Source organism: Hevea brasiliensis, chromosome 6 (genome assembly GCF_030052815.1).
Source record: "Hevea brasiliensis isolate MT/VB/25A 57/8 chromosome 6, ASM3005281v1, whole genome shotgun sequence".
Lineage (NCBI taxonomy): Eukaryota > Viridiplantae > Streptophyta > Magnoliopsida > Malpighiales > Euphorbiaceae > Hevea > Hevea brasiliensis.
Window position 1 is genome coordinate 941,350 of NC_079498.1, and position 21,761 is coordinate 963,110.

The 21,761-nt window shown below is 29.9% G+C and overlaps 3 protein-coding genes across 4 annotated transcripts; all 3 read left to right on the forward strand.

Annotated features, from left to right (window-relative positions):
• Positions 1 to 3,559: 3,559 nt before the first annotated feature.
• LOC110648780 (uncharacterized) lies at positions 3,560 to 5,104 on the forward strand. Of its 2 annotated transcripts, none has more exons than XR_009149348.1 (4): positions 3,560 to 4,024; positions 4,248 to 4,358; positions 4,519 to 4,639; positions 4,755 to 4,780. XR_009149348.1 is itself a non-coding variant. In XM_021803124.2 (4 exons), the coding sequence occupies exons 1-4, from the start codon at positions 3,773 to 3,775 to the stop codon at positions 4,827 to 4,829; spliced, it is 519 nt and encodes a 172-aa protein (XP_021658816.2). In that variant the 5' UTR covers positions 3,561 to 3,772; the 3' UTR covers positions 4,830 to 5,104. The 2 variants fall into 2 exon arrangements, 1 of the variants encoding a protein (XP_021658816.2); XM_021803124.2 differs by having other exon boundaries at positions 3,561 to 4,024; positions 4,559 to 4,639; positions 4,755 to 5,104.
• A 3,753-nt stretch (positions 5,105 to 8,857) lies between these two features.
• On the forward strand, positions 8,858 to 13,106 carry LOC110648793 (tRNA dimethylallyltransferase 2). Its single transcript, XM_058148145.1, has 10 exons — positions 8,858 to 9,167; positions 9,249 to 9,328; positions 9,576 to 9,644; positions 10,050 to 10,122; positions 10,196 to 10,314; positions 11,156 to 11,230; positions 11,649 to 12,068; positions 12,208 to 12,283; positions 12,391 to 12,554; positions 12,674 to 13,106. Exons 1-10 carry the CDS (start codon positions 8,915 to 8,917, stop codon positions 12,872 to 12,874), a joined length of 1,530 nt encoding a protein of 509 aa, XP_058004128.1. The 5' UTR covers positions 8,858 to 8,914; the 3' UTR covers positions 12,875 to 13,106.
• A 1,283-nt stretch (positions 13,107 to 14,389) lies between these two features.
• Positions 14,390 to 15,354, forward strand: LOC110648785 (dehydration-responsive element-binding protein 1F-like). Its single transcript, XM_021803134.2, has one exon. It carries the CDS (start codon positions 14,579 to 14,581, stop codon positions 15,272 to 15,274), a length of 696 nt encoding a protein of 231 aa, XP_021658826.2. The 5' UTR covers positions 14,390 to 14,578; the 3' UTR covers positions 15,275 to 15,354.
• The last annotated feature ends 6,407 nt before the right edge of the window (positions 15,355 to 21,761 follow it).

Genomic DNA, 21,761 nt, shown 5'->3' on the forward strand with positions numbered 1-21,761 from the left:
TCACCATGATATGAGAACACGAAATACATGATGGGCTAAATACAGAGATTTGGCCCAAGAGATTGTAAACTTGGAAGTGGAGAAATCTGATGACATCCGTCTTCATTATTATTATTATTAATCTTCCCTTTTTTTTTTTTTAAATAATCATGTAATTATTGATTGAATTTCCATTATTTATAATATATATATTCTATTATTTATAATATATAAAAATTAAATAAGAAAGAACATCACCTACAAAGTTAATGGTTCGAATTTATTTTTATGGAGAGAGTTCTACTTAAATATCACATCAGTCCTCCAACGGGAATTAGTCTCGTTCATGTGTGTTAATAAAAAAAAAAAAAAAAAATATATATATATATATATATATATATATATATATATTACAAAATTATAATAAAATAATGTTAAAATACTTAAAAATTTTCTATTTAGATAGCATTGTAATTTAAGTCTATTTATTTTGACCGAATATTTAGGAGCTTATATTTTTAAATTAAATATTTTTTTTTTTACAAAATAAACATGTTATTACTTATTTTGACATAGGTTTGTTTTTTTTAATTTATTTAATTTAACATGTTATCATCAAGTAATAAACATAATTAAATCATTAAAAATACTATGATATAAGTATAGAGAAGTAATATTATTATTTATTTTAAATTGCATTTTAATTGACATAAAGGACAATAATATTAAAATAATGAAAAATGTAAAAAAATAAAATAAAATAAAAAAAATTAAATTGAAGAATAATTAGCTTTCATATTAAAAATTAAGCTCTATTTTAATTGATATTATTTTTATATAAAAAAAGACGGAATTTTTTTAACATTTAAATTCACCATTATAAAATTATCTGCTTGAAAAATTATTTTTTTTTAATTTAGATATAAATATTTAAACTTAATATGATTTAATATAAATTAAATTATTGACAAATAAAAGCACAATATTAAATTAGTTAGACATCAAATTCAGATAAATCTGTCTTATAATTGAATTTTTATTTCTCATAATTAGATTAAAAAAAATTGAAAGACTTCTTAATTCTTAATAAGGAAAATAAATAGAATTTAAAAATTAACATGAAATTATTATTGATAAAAGTTGTTGTTATTATTATTATTATTATTATTAAAAATTAAAAAAAATTACAAAATATATGCGCTTTATAAATTAAAATTCTATATAAAAATATAGATGAAAAATTATAATCTACAAAAATAATAAAATTTATTATTTACAAGAGAAGAAGATTAAGCAATAAAACACACGTATATAGTCTATAAGAAAATTGAATCGTAATTAATTTATACTTTTTCTATAATATTTATTATTTATAAATCTAATTGTATTTAATCTTTATTGGTAATTATGATTATTATTTATTTTTATTTATTTGATAGTGAAAAATATATTAAGTAAATATTTATATGTTAATAAATCATATAGAATCACGTAAATATATGTAAGAAAAATATAAAACAAAATACTTAATGTTATCTATAAATAAAATTTTAATTTATATTTTATTAATCTTTTCAGCTATAAATTAATTACAGTTCAATATTAAATATTAATTATGTTTAATATGTTTTACATTTTAATAAAATTAAATATTTATAAGTTGATAATAGATTATAAATAAAGTATAACTTCAGTCTTCATGTGAAAATGTGTGCTTAAAACTCAGCCCTTCAAGAAATGAAAAACAATGGAAAAAACACTTTCTTGCCAATACCCAAGAAAGTAGAAACAGCATGAAACCTTCTGCAATCTGCAGAAATTCTGTTTAGTTTCCCTTAGAAAGTTGAACCTTCTAGAGATGCAAACAGTGTTGGATATGATAATAGAATTGTGGAATCCAAAATCAAGGTGGGCTTAAGCAGTTCAAGATCAAGAAAATAGAGAAAATTAAGAAAATAGATTAGCATATAATCATTGATTAGATTAAATCAAGAATCAAGAACTTAATTTGTCAGCTGGAAAGTCACATAACCATACAATGTAATTATCTCTTTTTCAAGGTGTTTCATAGGTCCCTACACATAAATTAAAGGTGATCAAAAAGGGAAAACAATATCATCAAATTAATCATTATTCACACCATAAACCTCGTTAATTTAGTTATTATTATTTTTTTCAATTTTTTTGAATTTCAAAGCAAAACCATATGGGCGGTATACACCTGCAAATGAATGCCTTGGTGTGAACTGTCTTTTCTTTCCTTTCTTTCTTTCTTCTTTTGTAATAGCAGAAAAAAAGGAAGAAAAAAATGGTAAAAAATCAGCTGATAAAGTTCTGATAAGAATTGTTTGGCTGGTTGGGATAAGCAAACTAAGGAAGTGGAATTTCCTGGGAAGTGCAAAAAAGAGTTTTGTTTGGTTTGCATTATCAAACCAATTTCTAGGAAGTAAGCCATTTTACTTTCCTTGTGCAAGGAAAGTAACTTACCAAGGAGGGAAAGTTAATTTATATACTAAACACATTTGTATCAGACTTTTTGAGAAGCAAGTTTCCTGAAAGTGAACTTCCTAGGAAGTATATCAGAGCATTTTGAACCAGACAAAGTCGAAAATTTTTAGCAAATAAGATATGATAAAAAAGCAAAAGATTAAATGGAAATATTCCTGGTTAGAATGATATTTTGAAGATGGAAGGGGGTAATGATATGTAATAAATTAAAGGGAAGCTAGCTATTTCCAATCTCTCCTACTCAGTCTTGTCCCCTAAGGCTCTCAAAAATAAATTGCTTTTTCTGTAGGTGAGCCCTTACTAACAAAACTTTCACCCAAAGCACTCTTATTCAAGGAAAAAGAAGATTTAACAATAATAGATTTTAAAGACTCTTCAACCAAATTAAACCCATATATGCACATATGTTACTAACAAACAATTAGGATAATTATGTTTAAGAAATAGGAAAATAATTGATTACCCATTATGTATTTCTTCAAATCCACACTATATTATCTGATATCATTTATCATAAGCCCTTTAAGAGATGGTAATCAAAGTTGTCTGGTGTGTTATAATTTCAATTCAGTCATGTATATTTTCTTATTTTATATAATACTTAACAACTTAACCCTTTTCAAAGCTTGTAATTAATGCAGTGTATTGGAATCCCTTTTTTTTTTTTTTTAAATGTACACTGTATATGTATATATTATCCTATACAAATAAAGTGTGAGGAACTGCAGCAGTTAGCTGAATTTGTCTCTATACCAACTTGAAAAATACCCATATAACCAAAGAGGAAAATCTAGATCATCCACCAAGTGTATAAAATATAATAAAATGAAAGAGAAGTTTACTAGAACTTTGCTTTTAAAAAAATTGTGTTTCACAAGGGCAGAGGAAAAAAAAAAAGAAGAAGAAAAAAGATAGAATACTTACCAAGAATGTATACTGCAGGTGAAAAGGTAAAGTTCAGTGTATATGAATAATATGATGAAGTGTGATTATGGTAATTTTGAGTAAAGGTGAAAAGAAGGTTAGAGAGGGTTTTAAAGTTGAGTCTTCATTCAACAAAGGTGAAATCCTCTTTTTAACTTCATGACTAAAAGTGATTAAGGCAATTTGGTCATTTAGCTCAATAAATAGCATATTGTTCTGTTGTAAAGTAAGCAAGTCGGTTTAGTTTCATACCTTTAAAGCCAGCTTTTATTTATTCATAACCACAGCTACAACAAGAGAAAGAAAACAATTATCATACCACAGAGAAAGATCAAGAAAAGAGAAAAGACATATTGGATCAATGACAACCCGGAAACAGATATTGGAGCAGCAACAATCACAAATGCAGAGATTGAAGCATTCAGGTACTATTAGTACCAATGAAAGTCCAATAAGTGATGACAAGGAGGAGGAGATGTCAAGATCAGCATTGGCTATGTTTCGAGCCAAGGAAGAAGAGATTGAGAGGAAGAAAATGGAAGTGAGAGATAGGGTTCAGGCTCAGTTGGGACGAATCGAAGAAGCAACCAAACGCTTAGCTGGGATACGAGAAGTAAGTTCAGATATATTGCAAAATGATCATGCTAGTTAGTGTCTGCAAAATCCTTGTAATCAATTTCTTTCTCATTATGTCCAATGATCTAGAATATATATAAACCTGTTGGTTAGTTTTCTTCTTCTTCTTCTTCTTCTTCTCTCTCTCTCTCTCTCTCTCTCTCTCTCTCTCTTTTATGAAGACTATTATGGCCTTTTTACATGGGGAGAAAATCTTTTAGGAGCTTGAAGCTCTCACAGATCCACTGCGGAAAGAAGTTTCAATCGTGCGAAAAAGGATAGATGCAGTTAACAGGGAGTTGAAGCCACTGGGGCAGACCTGCCAGAAAAAGGTGAAGAATTATGGCTAATTAACTTCTTAATTATATTGTTGTTTTACAATAATATTATATTTTTATATAGCAGGTGAAATAATTCCATCTAGAGTTCATATAATTTAAAGCATACATGTTTTCTAATTGATTATATTTCTATATCATTCCATTGAATCAGAATTTTGCTTGAGACCCTCAAAAGAATGTATTGATTGCAGGAGAGAGAATACAAAGAAGCACTTGAAGCTTTTAATGAGAAAAATAAGGAAAAAAGTCAACTAGTTTCCAAATTAATGGAGGTGAATATCTATAAGCTAAAGCATTTCCAGTAATAATTGAATATTTTCTACTTAGTTCAATTAATCTTTTGATTGCTAGCTGATACATTTCTTTTGCTTATGGACTGCTTGTCAGCTGGTGGGTGAAAGTGAGAAACAGAGGCTGAAGAAGCTAGAGGAATTGAGCAAAAACATTGAAACACTTCACTAATCGAATCATGCTAATAATAGCAATAACCAGTCATGTTACATAAGCTTGATGTAATTAGAATCATGTCTTTGAATTTGTTGTATACTTTGTGATTTCTTTTTTCAGTGGTTTTGATCATTGGAGGCAGTTTGCTGATATAGGAAACAGAAGATTACCCACCAAACTGCAGGTTTGGTACTAAACATATTGTTAAGCTTTTGGACTTTCTCTTAATTCTTGTATTCAAATGTAAGATATGCTTGTTCAATCATGAAAACTGAAATTTGGATGGGTGAGTTCATATCTCATTGTATCAGTAAACAGGTCACCTAGATACTAATTCAACAAATTGATGCCCCACCATATAATCAAGAAAATTTAGGGATAGAAAACCAACTATTGCATTCAAAGCTTGGCTCAAAGACTTAATGTTTTAAGGAAATAGAATAGAAAAAGACACCAATGCATTTCAATGGTTCCCCTGTCCATTTGTTGTTGAAACATTATTACACCTAATCAATATTTAGATACTGTTTTTGATCTGATAGATAACAAGAACACACATTGAATATAAGACACAAGCAAACAACAGTACAATACCCAACAAATAGTTAGTTAAGCTCACCTAAAGTACCATAAGTGATAGTGAAAGCTCCAGATCAGTGCTTAATGGAGATGGAAAGGGACATTTTAAGCAGATGAATTGCAGTGCCATTGTTATATTTAATGCAGAGTTCATTGATTTCAGCATTCAACCAAATATGTCCTCTACTGGTATTTAAAGTTGATGATAAAAATTGGCGAAAATTTCCCCCGTCTCTCCTGAACTTTGTTTGTTATAATAATGCCATCTCTAAACTTCAAATTCTAGCTTAAAACTCTCTTAACATCGATTTGTATAACAATAAAGCCCTTATCATTTGAGATAACCAATTTTCTGATTAAACCATATATATATATATATATATATATATATATATATATATATATGAAAATGAGCTTGTTGCTCCTCACCTATCCCTCCATCTCTCTGTCCCTCTCAGTCTCTTCCCCTTCCCCATCTTCTTCCATCTCGGCTGCACCCAGTAAGCAGTGACATTTTCCCTAAAAATCCCTTCTGATTAAAATCCTAAAATTCAAGTCATTTCTTTTTTTTTCCCCTTTAAAATACCTGCCATGTCAATAGTTATTTCAAGTAACAAGAGCTTTATATTATTCTGTCACGACCCAAAATTTTGTGTCGCGACTGGCGCATAATTTAAGTATTATTAAATCATGAAAGTTTTATCAGAGTATTTTGAATAGATATATTGTCACTTACTAATCCCAAAAAATAAGTAAAATTTAAATAAACAAAATACTGAATAAACATTATAAATATCCTATAAGTAAACTGCGGAGTCTCTACAGATTTCAAATGAAAACTTAAACTGTTCAATAAACTAAACTAATTATTAGCCCGAGAAAACAAGAATTCGGGCATACCATGAGAACAAATCAAAGATTATCCTTCTCCAGAAAATGGACTGAATATTTGAATCATTTACAAAATTCTACTAATCTGAAATAGATAACAGACAGAGAAAACGTGGCTAATGCTCAGTGAATGATAATTATAGCACACAACGAAATAGGAACAGATGGACACTTAGATTAATTTCATAATAAATTTTCTATTCAAATAAATCATGCTCATGCCATCAAATCATTAATAAAATAATTTCATAAAACTTATATATAAAAGAAATTCATTCAATAAAAATTTTATGGTACAGTGCATGATACCCCACATCACCAAAGGTCAGTCAGATGGTAAGCGCGCTACCAGATATTAGATACATTCCTCATCTCTCACAGATATCAATGTATATGATACTAATGCAAACCATAAACTGCAATGACGCATAACTCGATAATGCAACCTAATACCGTGATAGTTCACACGGTGGGGCCAGATAACAGAAACAGATACCGGGCATAGGTACCAATTCAAACAGAAAATCAGTTTGTACAAATCAATCAAAATCAACAAAAAATTTTAGATAATAAATTATAACTGATAGTGCAATTCCAATAGTTTATTTCAATAATTTCAGAGAGTCAATAAGATCAAATCAATCTCAAATAAATTCAGTGTAACACATTAGTAAATTTTGTAGTCAGATATCATTCAATATAAAGACACTAAAGGCCTGTTTTCGGAATCCTAATGGTTCTAATGCAGAGATAATTGACAAAATCAATTATTTAATCAAAATCAGAATAAAATTCAATAATAAAATAAAACTCTATAAAATCACATGTAAAATAATTGTTGAAATACTGATTTAAAATTTCATTTAATAATAAATTTAAGGCTAAGAAATTTTAAAAGAGACTAAAATGGTATCATGTACTATAATTACCACTCACCTAGAACTTCCAAGACAATAGTTATTTTCATTGGAAAAGAGACAATTTCAACTGACAGATTGAATATTTGAATTACTACATACCCAAAATATAAAAAAATATTAAATAATAATAATAAAATAAATAGCTTTTATATATATATATATATACACACACACAAAAAGCGAGGGAGAGCCTCATCCATACGTCCAGTCGTCTTCCATCCGCTCATCCTATAAATATAAATATAAATATATATATATATATATATAAAATCTGAATTCAAGGTTTTTGTCTCATAATAATTATTGTCATCTCAATTCAATACTAATAGTCAAGGAAAATAAATAAATAAATAAATAAAAGTTTCTATAGTAGTTGTAATAAATCAAAGAGATAAAATAAAATCAAATTCACTCATTATTGAACAAAGAATGAGAATTTTTACTTTGAAAATAGAATTGAAGGTGATGAATTGAGAAATAAAAATTTTAAGAATTCTTTACGCACGTCAGATTATAAATAGTAAATTTATATATATATAATAATAATAATAATAATAATAATAAATAAAAGATCATTGCAAATATATATTTAAATTTAAAAATAATATATATATATATCTAAAAATAAATAAGTAGGCCATTCAATAAAATATTTTTTTATAAATATATTAAATTATTATTAATTAATTAAAATAAAATAATAATAAATATAAATATATATGGGTTTCTACGTATTCAAATCAATATTAAGAAGGTTTTGCGTTATAAATTGATATTCAGGAACAATATTGTTATAACACCCCAAATTTAGATTCTATGGGTGAAATTTTATACCAAAAATTTTGTTGTTATTACTAAAACTCACAGTTCTAAAATCAGTGCACACAGATTGCCCAACTTGCTTGGCTTCAATTTGCTTTCAGATGGATCATCATGTTGTGTCTATTGGTCCTGTAGTTGCTCCAATCACTGCAAATCTTCCAAGATAATGACTTTCCTAACAAAATTCAATAGAAAATAATAATATTCACAAATTTCAGTTTAGGAAGGGAAACGGGTATAACATTAAAGATGCGAATTGGTGACTGATGGGTTTCGAAAGTTAAATTCAGGAAGTCCACAAGTTCAAAACAAAACTGCTTTCATGTTCAGCTGGGAAATTGAATTCTTGACAAGGGATAATTCCATGCTGGGAGTGTACTTCTGCTGCAATGAATCAAGAAAGAACAAAAACTGCTTCTATGTTCAGCTCGTAAGCCACCTCTGTTGCCCATGGCAGCAAGAAATCACAGGTTTGGTTTAATGGTGTTTAAAATAGCCTGCAAAGTTCATGGAATGAAGAAGGAACTAGGGAGAGCTAACTGGAATTGGAAAAATTGCCGGTTCGAGCTCTCCATAAGAGCTCCAATACATCATACGACAACTTCTTTCAATACTCTGGCAACCTATGTGGCAAATATGTACATATAGATATACACATATTGAATCAAACTGATCGAATTCACTAACCGAATCGAATAAACCAATTTGATTCAGTTGGTCAATGGATTAAAGTAAAAGGTAATTATGGGCAGAACAAGTTTGTTAATATATGGGCCCAACTCTTCTGAGCTCCTTATTAAGCCCAGTGTCACCCATTTGTATTAGCATGGAGTTAAAAGCCCACGAGTGAGTGCTTGTGAGACGGAGACGAGCTCTGCACAATTGCAGATGGAGAGTGACAGTGATCCTCATGTGGCCTTGCAAAACCCTATCGATGGAGGAAGAAGGCCGACGATGGAGAAGGAAGAAGAAGAGAAGCCGAAGGTGGTGGTGATAATGGGTCCCACTGGTTCAGGAAAATCCAAACTGGCCATTGATTTAGCATCCCACTTCCCCATTGAAATCATCAACGCTGATTCCATGCAGGTCTACTATGGTCTTGATGTCCTCACCAACAAGGTCCCCCTCCATGATCAAAAGGGTACTTCCTTCTCTCTCTCTCGTGTTCTATCTCTTGTAGAATGATGTTTATGCGGTTTTGTGGGTGGATTATGCATTGTAGGAGTTCCTCACCATCTGCTGGGGACTGTAAGCCCAAACGCGGAATTTACAGCTAAGAATTTCCGGGATTCTGCTATTCCTGTAAGTTCTTTTTGGCCAACTTTTTAAACTCTTGTTCAAGGTTCTTTTAAACCCATGATTTTTATTTCACAATTGATTGATTTGAAGATAGTTCTTTTGCAATATTTGATGGCGATGTATCATTTGTTAAAGTTCTTTTTTTTTTTAATTTTTCTAATTTTGTCATTTGCAGTCGTATCAAGCAAACGATGTGGTGTTTTTAACTTGTTTAATTTGCATGTTCTGACTTGATTGTGTTGCTTTTCAGCTTATCACCGAAATACAGTCACGCAACCACTTGCCAGTTATTGTTGGGGGTACTAATTACTATATTCAGGTAAATTCTATCATTTTGAGTCAGGTCTGGGTGAGCTTATAGCCCACAAATGTTATAAGCCCTTTGTGCAGCGTGAAAAAGATGAGCCCATGTCTGCTACACCTTATAATTGCTGAATCTTACATCCAGATCCAAACAGGAAAATTTTAGGGATATAGTGTGCCACAGTATATTGCAATTTCAAATGTTGCGATGTGTACTTATCTCAATTACTATCTTTAAGTTTCTGTGATTTTGCATAAAGCTTCTTTATATAGATATAAATATTATTTTTTTCTTATGACAAGAAATTTTCTAGGAAAACTGAAAACTGAGAAACATCTTTTAGTACATTTTTATTATGGTACATAACTCTTTCTTCTTTTTGCTTATGTTTTACTTTTCTTGACTGTTCATTGTGTCCAGGCTCTTGTAAGTCCATTCCTTTTAGATGATACAGCAGATGATTTGGATGAAAACTTTCAGAATCAGTCTCCTGGTATATGCAAACTCCATTGCTTTAAAATTTGCATCAAAACTTTAATTTATTGACATCTTCTATGGGTTTACAGGAGATGAGCAGACTGATCAGGTGCCTGAGTTTGGGAGAAGCAGTTTCAATAGCTATGATTATCTTAAAGACCTTGATCCTGTTGCAGCTAACAGAATCCATCCAAATAACCATAGAAAAGTAAGGATCACAAGTCCCTACTTGTCATTTTGCAGTCTTTGAAATATATGCAAAATTTTCATTTGTGTATACTTTTTTTCTATAGACTTAATGTTGTCTCATGATTATGTGGAAAATTTTACTATTTCTGCTTACATCGGTCTGCTTACTTCTTGTGAAACATTACTAAGAAAAGCTTGAAATTTTAATTCAAGCTATTCATAGATTAGAATTTCTCTGCTGGCCTGGAATACTAATGGATTTGTTGTAACTGTTGAATGTAAATTTGCCCTTTGTATCCATGTTCGGTGTCGTGCTAGGCTTCACCCTCATCATTTAGTACTATTTGGTTTATATGGCTTTATGTCTTTGTATGTTATGTTCAACAACGCTTTATTTGGGCTCATGTCATTGTAGCTCAATTTTTGTTGACACTTCCAGACAAACTTATAATGCATAAAGGAAAAGATTCTTGTCATGCTTTTAACCTCCGAGTTATTGTCTTGTGGATTGTAGATTAGTTCTTACTTTCATGTCATTGTATTATCTTGTTTTGATGATGCAGTTTGGCTACCAATATCCTGATGTTATTGTGTTTATTTATTTTCATTTAGTTTATTATTTTGGTGCAACTATTCTCAATATCAATTTCGTGGCTGTATTCTGATGCCATTATGAATTATTTGTTCAAATGAGTAACTATGCCTGATAATTTTTTTTTACTCCAGTAATATGGATGTTACATTTTACAATAATGTGCATATCTTTGAATAAGTTTTTTCCAGGACATTTTATCACAAATGTCGGATAATTTTATAGAAAATCTAGCAAGTCACCCCCTGAATTTGGTTCACTTTTGCAGATTAATCAGTGCCTTAATTTGTATGCTCGTTTTGGTATTCTCCCTAGCAGAATTTATCAGGGAAAGGCCGCAGAGGTTGGTAATCTTTATTGTTGTTGTCCATGTAATTATAAACTTCCTTTGTAATTTCACTTTTTTTAAAATAAATATATAATATAATTATTTTAACTCGACATCTTTGGTTTAATTTTATTCAATGATTTTGATTTTATTGCAATGAATTATATATGAATAGTTAATTGTATAAATATAAACTACAAGTATTCTGTTTCATATTCAGTTGAGACTAGTTATGAGTGAAAAATTGCAAGTTTTATTTCTCTTTTGTTTGTGCCTTTTTTCCCCCTCTCTCTCTCTCTTTCTTTTTCTTCATGTTCTTTTCTTCTATGTATGGATGTAGTTACAGAATTTTTTCCTGGAGAGATAAAATTGCAACTAGTTATGGATGTACGTACTCTTTAATTTTGTTAACATCGTGAGTGCGGCAGGGCAGAACTGGGGTCGCGTTGATAATTGTAGATTTGATTGCTGTTTTATTTGTGTTGATGCTGCTATCCCTGTGCTGGACCAATACGTGGGGCAAAGAGTAGACTGCATGATCGATGCTGGATTACTGGGTGAAGTTTATGATATTTACAATCCTAATTCAGATTATACCCGAGGTTTGCGACAAGCCATTGGAGTACGGGAGTTTGAGGATTTTCTTAGAGCTTACCTTTTGGCAGGCAGGAATGATAAAGCAAGTGATTCTACTAATGAATCTCGCTTCATGATGTCAGCAAACAAGGACAAAATATTGAAAAATGATATTTGGGAGGTCCTCTATTCCTCTGATAACAATGAACTCAAAGTTCTTTTAGCTGAAGCCATTGATAAAATGAAAGCAAATACCCGAAGACTTGTCCGTCGTCAAGTAAGTTTATGTTGTGCACTCTAGATGCTTTTTGACATGAATGTTTATAATGGATTTTTCAGCATAGAGGGCTATTATTGCGGACTCTGGATTGGATCAATGTGAAAGCTTTAGTAATATAAATGTTGATGTTTTGCAGAAGAGGATGCTTACTAGGCTTCAAACATTGTTTGGGTGGAATATTCATTATGTTGATGCGACAGAGTCTATATCATGTACGACCTTTCACTGTCCTATTTGTTTCTAATCTAGAATCATTTTTCAGTAGAAAAGTATCCTCTGGACACTTTTTTGAATCAGATTGGATAATTATATGTTATAGGCAAATCTGATGAATCATGGTATATACAAGTGGTTGGATCAGCAGTGGAAATTATCAGATCTTTTCTGAGTGAGGATGGGAGATCACTGCTTGATTTGGGGGCTTGTGATGGTGCTAGAATGAAAACAATCGAAAGGAACTTGTGGACGCAGTATGTATGCAAGGTCAGAACTGCTTGAACCTTGCAGTAATTCTGGAAATTATATGTTTTTGCAGTTTTTAACTTTTGATTTGTTTTCATCCTACATAAATTGGTGTGCTTATGAACTTTGTCTATTGGTAGGCTTGTGGGGATAGAGTGCTTAGAGGAGCTCATGAGTGGGAGCAGCACAAACAGGGCCGTGGGCATCGAAAACGAATTTCTCAGCTTCGGAAGCTTCAAGGGCAAGGCTTTTCTTTGGTAGAGCAGGATTTCCAAACCATAAATAATGACCAAGTTTCAGGATCAAAGATTTCTAGTCACAAGCTGGAATCATCTCAATGATCAGAAAGTATTGATTCTGTATTGTTTTCTCTGCTGGCTGTTTTCCAGAAATTGTGTACTGTTATATTTATTTCTTTATTTTTTTTGAATTAGGGTATGGGTATTGTACTTGACAAGATTTGAATCCTGAGACTCACTCAGAAAGCTTCTCTTTTACCACTAGAATGTTCAAAAAATGTAGACTTTAAATTCTATTTAACAGGACATAATAGCTGATGATCTTTGTTTAACACCTATATTTCCAAGGAAAGAATGTGACAGAGCAGATGATAAAACAATGGATGACTTTGGGAAGAAGTCTAACTTTGAATATAATTAATTATAATATTAATTTAAAAAAAAAAAGTTAATCATTTATTTTTATGATTCAACCTTTTTTTCTAATTATTGTTTTTTTTAATTCTTCATTTGAATTCAAGTTGGTATGTGACATGTGAACAAGAATATTTATTTTTTAATTTTCTGAACATTTTTTTTTTCAAAAAAGTTCTTAGTGTCATTGGTGGACCATCTTATTCTGTGTGAAAAAGAGAAGAAATCTAGTGAGGCCACACAGAAAGTGACATCATTTTTTATATTTATTGTTTAGTACTTTGAGAATGGAGATTGATAGTTTTGCTGACTTAACCTCTGAAGGATATGGGTCAGTTGTTGATACTTCATTGTCAGTGTATGGGTAGGACTAGGATCTATCACATGGAACTTGGACCATGTCTAATGGTTAAATTTATTTAATTGAAAATTATAATTTAATTAGTTTGATTTATTTATAAATTCTGATTTTTTATAATTTAGAAGTGAATTATCTCATACTAAGTTTAAATTATTAAATATTATTATTTGGTTGATCAGAATTTATTTATTAAATATTATTTATTAAATATTTTATAAATTCAATTAGTAAGTTTAAATTACAATTAAATATTATTTATTATCTCATACTAATTTAGTTAATAAATATTTTTTTTTATTTATTATCATTCTCATTTTTTTACTTTATTTTAAGATGTATTTTGCTAACTTTTTTAAAAAATTAGCTAGCGAATAAATAATTTGATGAATTTATTATTTTTTTCAAATGTAATAATTCACAATGAAAATATTTATACAATATATTTTAAGTATGTGTAAATATATATATATATATATATATATATATATATATATATATGAGTGAATAGAAATACATAGTTAATAAATTATTTTATTAGATCTATCCAAATATTATCGTCAAGCTCTGTCACTAATTATATATCAAATTTATTATATATATGAAATTAATCAAAAGAACCCTTTTTCTATAGCTAAGCAGTCAACTAGGGACAAGCAAACATATGCATCAAAAATGGTCCTTAGGCAAAGAAGAACGCAAATGTTGGACCATCTATGAGTAAATTAGTCAATCTGCTGTGGTATTTCGTTCACATGATGGTTGATTTGATTTTAATCGAGATTTCATAATTTTTAAAATTAAGTTTTCCTATTGGTTTGTTTGGTTGGTATCATTCACATTATTGATGATTTTAAATGATTTACACTTTCATGTGCTCAGTTCTTCCAAATGGGCGTGTAGCTCGTGTGCTGAATTGTGTTCACATATCACCTTGTCCACTTCGATGATTTCAACCTCAAAAATGTTGATGTATCACTTCACTTATATATATTCTTTTCAAGATTCACTTCTCCCTCAGGTTATAACATGAAATGGACTCTGAGAGTGCTTCATCATCTTCACCATCTTCAACTCAGAAGCCAGTATTGGTTTTGAAGAAGAAGAAAGCAGGGAGGACTAAGTTTAAGGAGACCAGGCACCCAGTTTATAGAGGTGTTCGCAGGAGAAATGGGAATAAATGGGTATGTGAAGTGCGAGAACCAAACATGAAATCATCAAGAATATGGCTTGGTACCTTCCTAACTCCTGAAATGGCAGCTAGGGCTCATGATGTTGCTGCTTTGGCTTTTAGAGGTGAGTTTGCTGCTCTTAACTTCCCTGATTCTGCTTCGATACTTCCTCGAGCACAGTCGTCTTCTGCTAGAGATATTAAAAGGGCTGTTCTAGAGGCTTTTAATAAGCCGAGCATCCCATCATCATCATCACCTCCTCCTTCTCCACCACCACCACCACCGCCACCATCTTCTTTTCCTTCTTCTTCTTGTTCGTCTGGGTGTTCTAAGCCATGCAAATCCTCGAGCGATGATTTTTCAGGGGAGAAGATACAAGAAAATGGTGAGTCTGCTGCTGCAGCTACATTATTCTTGGACGAGGAGGCATTATTTAATATGCCATTTTTGCTTGATAGCTTGGCAGAGGGTTTGATCCTTACTCCGCCGTCTATCGTAAAAGGGTTTGATTGGGATGAAATGGCTTCTGCCATAGACATGACCTTATGGAGAATTTAATTGAATATATGCTTGGAATTAGCTCTAAATCTAGGGTTTTCGTCGGCCAATATTCCAGTGATTGAACATTATTTGTACAATTGGGTGTCAATGAATCCAATCCAATAGCAGCTAAGCTTAAATCCTAAATTAGTGTAATTTAGGATCGACTATATTAGATAATTGAATTGAATAAAATAAAAGAAATAAAATTCTAGAGTCACTGCTTATTATTATACGTTAATATAATTATGAGATATGTAGTTTATTAAATTATACTCAAGTTATTTCTATGGGCGTTTAGGGTTGATTTGTAATAAATTATTTATAAGAAAAGAATTTGAAAGAATTATTATATAATTATGTATGAATTTTAGTTCTTTTAAATTGAAAAACTTTTTAAGTTAAAAAGAATTTAATTCTTATATTTTAAATGTGAAAATAAAAAAAAAAATTGAATTGAATTTTTATAAAATTCTAATTTTTAAATAAGAAAATAAAAATTTCAAAATATTATTAAACCTTAATATTTTTTTAATATTTTTCAAGATCACGAGAGATTTTAATATTTAATATCATCTCTTAATGTGCTATTTTGGTAAATTATTAGGTACACTTAGTGCTTGTACACTTTTACTCATAAAACAGTAGATTTCATCTATTACTTTCAATAGGAGTGAGCATTCGGTTCGAATCAAGTCGAACTGAATCGAACCGAAATAAATTATAAAAATTAAATTTTAAATTTTAGAAATCGAACCGAACCCAAATTGGTGAAAAATCAAATCAAATCAAACTGCTCTATTTTGGTTCGATTCGGTTTAAACCAATCGGTTTTATTTTTTATTGATTTTTTAATTTAGACTTGATTTTCAAGTTATTTGGTCTAATTTTGACTTTGGTTTGAACCTAATAACCATTAATCAATGAAATTAAACAATTAATATATATATAATTAAATATAATTCATAAATTTCCCATAAAAATAAATCAATTCAAAAATCGATTCAGTTCGATTTAGTTCGATTTGAATATATAAATTACTATTTGGTTCAGTTCGGTTCAATCGATTTTTTTCTCTTCAAAATTGAATCGAACCGAAATAACAGAAATTTTATAATGTAAAACCGAACTGAACCGAACCGATTGAATTTTAAAACCGAACCGATTGAACGGAATTAACTCAATTCGGTTTGATTTTTCAGTTTGAACCGAATTTTGCTCAGCCTTAACTTTCAAGATATAACTATTTTATGCAAGTGTAGGATGCACTATTTTTTAGTACATCACGTGTAGTCAATAATTTACTTGCTACTTTTATTAGAGTACATAAATTAGTCCTGATAATGCGACTAGGCATGTAAAATCTTTAGATGTGAGATTTTAACCTCTAACACTATTCCTTGACATGCGCTAGGCCTGAAACACAAATCACTATAAGAAATGTTAGATTTAGTAATAAAAATTTTTACTACCAAAAATATAAATAAATTGCTACACGTTACTGCTATATAATAACAACAAAGATGACTATATATTTTTTATATGTCATTTTTTTTATGTGTCATTAATAATAATTGTCTATATTACTGTTACATGTTAGTTTTATAATAACAAAATTATTATTTTTTTATTATTAATTCTAATATTTATTGTAGTCTTAACAAATAAAAATAAGCATGTAAACTTGCATAATGGAGAGTGTAAAATAAGCTCTGAAATCATAATAAAAACAAGTCTAATGATAAAATATAATTATTAATATTAGAAGTTCTTAAATATTATTAACCTTAATTTTTTTATATTTTTTAAAAATATTTTATATAGTCATTCAATTTTATGAGTGTTTTCATAAAAATTATTAAATTTTAATTTTATAATTTATAAAATTCATTAAACTTCGATTGATTTTACAAATATTATTGTAATTAGAAATTAAATATTTTCATGTTAACTTATTAACTTGATAATTATTTTACAAATAAAATTACTTAAAAAAAAATACATAAAACGTATCCTATTATCCCCTTGTTGTCAAATTCCTCCCATTTTACTTTTTTTTTTTTCACCAACAACTATATAATTTTATTTATAAAATCGTTGCTATATCAATAGGTTAATTTGAAAACATTTAATTTTTAGTTATAGTGACATTTATGAAATTAAATTAAAATTTAATAAATTTTATAAAAAAATTAAAATTCAGTAATTTTTATAAAAATACTTATAAAATTGAGTGAATATATGCCTTCAACAACCTTAAAAAACAAAATGACGAAATTAAGATTGATGAGTGCATATCTGAAAATTTATAATCTAACTAGTTTCAAAATTAATTAAAAATCTTTATTATATATTAATAAATTATTGAAACAAATAACATTGCACTTGTCAAGATTTCTCTTGCTGGTAAATAATCTCCATATTTAATGAACCTTAATCGATAAAATATTGCACTCATTGAAAAAATCATTTAAAATGTAGATAAATAAAATCTACATTTGTTATTTTGGTTTTTGAGAATTTGAGCTTATCATTAATTTATTGATGTTTTGTGCAATTTATTATTTTAATTTACTATTTAGTTGGTAGTACAAAAAGATTTATAATTTTTTAAAAATAAATCTTATTTTAGTAATTATCATATTGAATTCTTAAAAAAATTCATAAAATAGAAAAATAACTAAAAATATCATCAAATTAAGGTGTAATATATTATTTAGCCAACTTCAATATTCTGTTAATTTATATATATATTTTTAAATAAAGATAATTGTTCGCATATTTAGGTTTCATTTGTTTCATAGAAAATATTTTGTCACAACCCAACCTATGGGCCGGACCGGCACTAGGACTTGGGTCAGCCTAAAGCCCCCGAGGCCCGTAGTAAGCTTAACTATTCCTTAACCCAACTCTAAGCCCATTTGGGCCCAATTTCAAGAATTTAATCAGACATAGTCCGGCCATAAAGTGGACCTTTCAACGGGGAGTTTTTGACTCATCCGACCTGTAAACACAATATATAATCAATTGGGGAGCTCAGCTCACCCTCCACATACTCAAATGTCATAAAAATAAATGAGAGTTCAGCTCCCTCATCCAGTCCAACAAACATGCATATAATAATAAGTTTACAGGCCCAACATGATAATTATATTACAGTCCCCAAAACAAATAAATATTTCTAACACATGCGGAAATTCTAGGAGTTAATAAAATTACACAAACATTAATAAACAACATGCGAAGGAGAAAAACAGGTTAACCACAACAAAATCCTCTTGTAGCCTGAAAAATAATGAACAGGAGTGAGCGTTCGACTCAGAGAGTAAAATATCAATTTTAACCATAATCTCTATAACTATCTAAAGCTAATGCACCCTGTAGAGTAAAATGCAACATCAGCAATATTTTCATATTATAACAGTAAAAAGGTAATTTGGATCACTCACACACCCAATAATGTTAAACAATACATATATGGGAGCTGATCCCCTATACAGCTCTCTTAATCCAAACTGTGCCAGCGAAGAACTCAAGCTCGGACTTCCACTTAATAAACCAAATCGGGGTCCCAGCGAATAACTCAAGCCGTGTCTACCCCGAAGGACCGAGTCCCAGCGAAGATCTCAAGCCGTGTCTACCCGTCTTGTCCACAGCCAACACCACACCACACCACACCACACGCACGCCAACTCACGCACACTGCTCCAAATTACCACAACAACATCCATGGCACTTAACAGTTATGAATGCAACATAAAACGTGCCTAGATTTTAACTATATAGATATTTACATATAAGTGGTGCATGGGCATACTTGAACATATAATAATATCGAAATTACAATTAAAATTAATATTTTACTCACAGACTTGTGAAGGAAGAAGGTCATCGACTCACGACAATTTTATTACAATCATTTAATAAATTTGACTCAATACAAACTAAGAAAAAGACCAAAGACGTCATAAGTCGTGCCGAAAATCCGGCAGAGTCTCCCCTATACCTAGGACCTACCCAACCTGCAAATGGGTTTAAAACACACTTCTATATCCATCAACCATACACCCACAACTCAATCATATCACACAGCCCCTCCTGGGCCCATCCAAACAGTCATCAATCACAATATGTAAAATTACAGTTTAGTCCTTATAATTGACGCTTTTTGCAAAAACTATCCAAATAAACTCTAAAAATTCTAAAACTTTTCCCCGTGGTCCTTAGCAATATTACCAGGCTACTGCAAAAAGAATCATAATTTTCTGAGCTACCACGAATATTTTATGGATTTTTAATCCCATTTAAGCAATAGAAAATTACGAAAAAGCAAGGTTCGGGTTTACCTATGCCGATTCCGATATCGGGAATGCGCTCGGGGCGTCTGACAACGGTGGGGTAGCCAATTCCAAGACTTTTTCGGTAGCCGGTCTGTCTAGCCGGAAATTCACAAACCCGGACAACTGTCAAATTTCCGCGAATTGAAGGTATCTACACGAAGCCTACAACACGGGGGTTAGTATATAATTTTTACGGAATTTTCTAAGCTCATTTAATGCTCAGAAAAATACTACGAAGTTCTGTGGGACCCATCGAAAAATAGTGTTGGAAAATTTTGAAATTTATATTGCCGCGAAGCTCTCGACGAGTGGAGAGCTTTGGTACTCTCGATTTTCTCGTGGGGTTCACGGTTTGCGAGAAATCTAGCCCAAAAGTCAAAATGGGCTAAAACTTCCCGGACAAAAATTGGACAAACCGCTCGATGGATTTTGGTGTTCTTGGTGTCTATGGAAAGCTCTCGAAGTGTAGATGGTGTTTGACATAAGACCCGGCCTAATTGGTGGCCGGATCGACTGAATTTTGATCGGGAAGCCGAAATAGCGCGCGTCTGGTGGTCTTCGCGCGCGTTTGCCGGCCGCCTGGAGCGTCGGCCGGCCGTGAGGAGGTGGTGGGGTGGTGTGCCAGCGAGGTGGGGAAGGCTGGGTGGCGGCGGCGCGGCCTGGGGGTGAGGGAGGAGAGAGAAAACAGGAAGGGAAGGAGGAGAGGTCGGGCGCGCGAGGGAGAAGGAAGAAGAAAAAGAAAAGGGTCGGTCCGATTCGATCGATCCGATCCGGTCCGGTTTGATTCGGCCTGTCTGATTCAAGATACAAAATTTTAAATTTTTACTCTGCCTTGGGACAGAAAACGAGACCCAAAAATTCCGAAAAAAATTCTAGAAAACTCAGAAAAATTCGTAGACTCCAAATATATTTTTAGTTTTGCCACTTGTTCTTTAAATTAATTTTTAAAAACCATCAAAGTTTTATATTTTTGGGAAATCAAACCCGATTTCTAAAATCCGAAAAATTTCAAATAATTTTTTAAAATTTAAATAAAATTAAAATATTAACATTTACTCAAAAATAATAAATTTAAAAATTAGGGGTGTTACAATTTTCCTGGAAAATATTTTCTACATTTTTTAGTATTTGAAGCACGCAGAAAAATGAGTTAATGAAAAATAATTTCCTCATCAAAAAGAAAATTAAGTTATTTTTAAGGAAAATGACTTTTTCTTTTTAAAAGAGGAAGTCCTTTTCTATTTATAGATTTTAATAATCTTATTGAAACGTAAAAATACTTATACATATATGATATAAATATATACAAAGTTTGACATTACAATCAAATAACAGAAAATATTTTTATGAAAAATACTTTTATAGAAAATATTTTTCATGAAAAATATTTTTTATATATAAATTATTTTTCACAAAATAAATGAAACCTTTGTTTTAAAAATTTATATTTAATTTGTTTAATCCAAAATTTAATATTATAAAAAATATTATACTTTAAATTAATATTATTATTAAATTTATTTTTCCTTCAAAAGTAATTACTATAGTAAAACTCTTACCCTTATCAAGTAAGCTTACTTAATTTTGGAGAAAATTTGGAAGAAAGAGTGTTCATATATAACTGAGGATAATAGATTTTCTTTGCTTTCACCATCATATCCATCGTCATCAACAACTCTATCTATAGTTACTCATCTCGAGTCGGAATCCAAATCGAAATTAAATAAATAAAAATAATTCATTGTGCATAAAAATGAGAATAATTTCATTTAATTTCTTTAAAATAATAAAATAATAAAATTATAATCAAAATTAATTTCTTCAAAATAATAATTATTTTATTATTTTAAAATTTTTAATTATAATTAAAATATATAAATATAATTTTAAAATTAATACTCTTTAATTAATATATTTTAAAAAAATTTTAATAACAGTTTTAACAGTAATATTAAATATATTATAAAATTATTTTATGTATTTTATTTCTCTATTTTACTTAATTTATTGAAGGTAGCTTTTATAATTACTTTACTTTATAATACAAAATTAATATTTATGAAATTTTAATGTTTTATCTCATAAATTTTGCTTAAAGAGGTGTCTAATTTTGTAAAATAATCACTTTACAAAAAATAGATTATTAAAAGAGAAAATGATGATGT

Coding starts and splice junctions, on each gene's coding strand:
- LOC110648780 (XM_021803124.2), top strand. CDS start 3,773: ATGACAACCCGGAAACAGATATTGGAGCAGCAACAATCACAAATGCAG. Junction 4,025..4,247: donor GCTTAGCTGGGATACGAGAA/GTAAGTTCAGAT, acceptor AAAATCTTTTAG/GAGCTTGAAGCTCTCACAGA. Junction 4,640..4,754: donor TAGTTTCCAAATTAATGGAG/GTGAATATCTAT, acceptor ACTGCTTGTCAG/CTGGTGGGTGAAAGTGAGAA.
- LOC110648793 (XM_058148145.1), top strand. CDS start 8,915: ATGGAGAGTGACAGTGATCCTCATGTGGCCTTGCAAAACCCTATCGAT. Junction 9,645..10,049: donor GTACTAATTACTATATTCAG/GTAAATTCTATC, acceptor CATTGTGTCCAG/GCTCTTGTAAGTCCATTCCT. Junction 12,555..12,673: donor GGACGCAGTATGTATGCAAG/GTCAGAACTGCT, acceptor GTCTATTGGTAG/GCTTGTGGGGATAGAGTGCT.
- LOC110648785 (XM_021803134.2), top strand. CDS start 14,579: ATGGACTCTGAGAGTGCTTCATCATCTTCACCATCTTCAACTCAGAAG.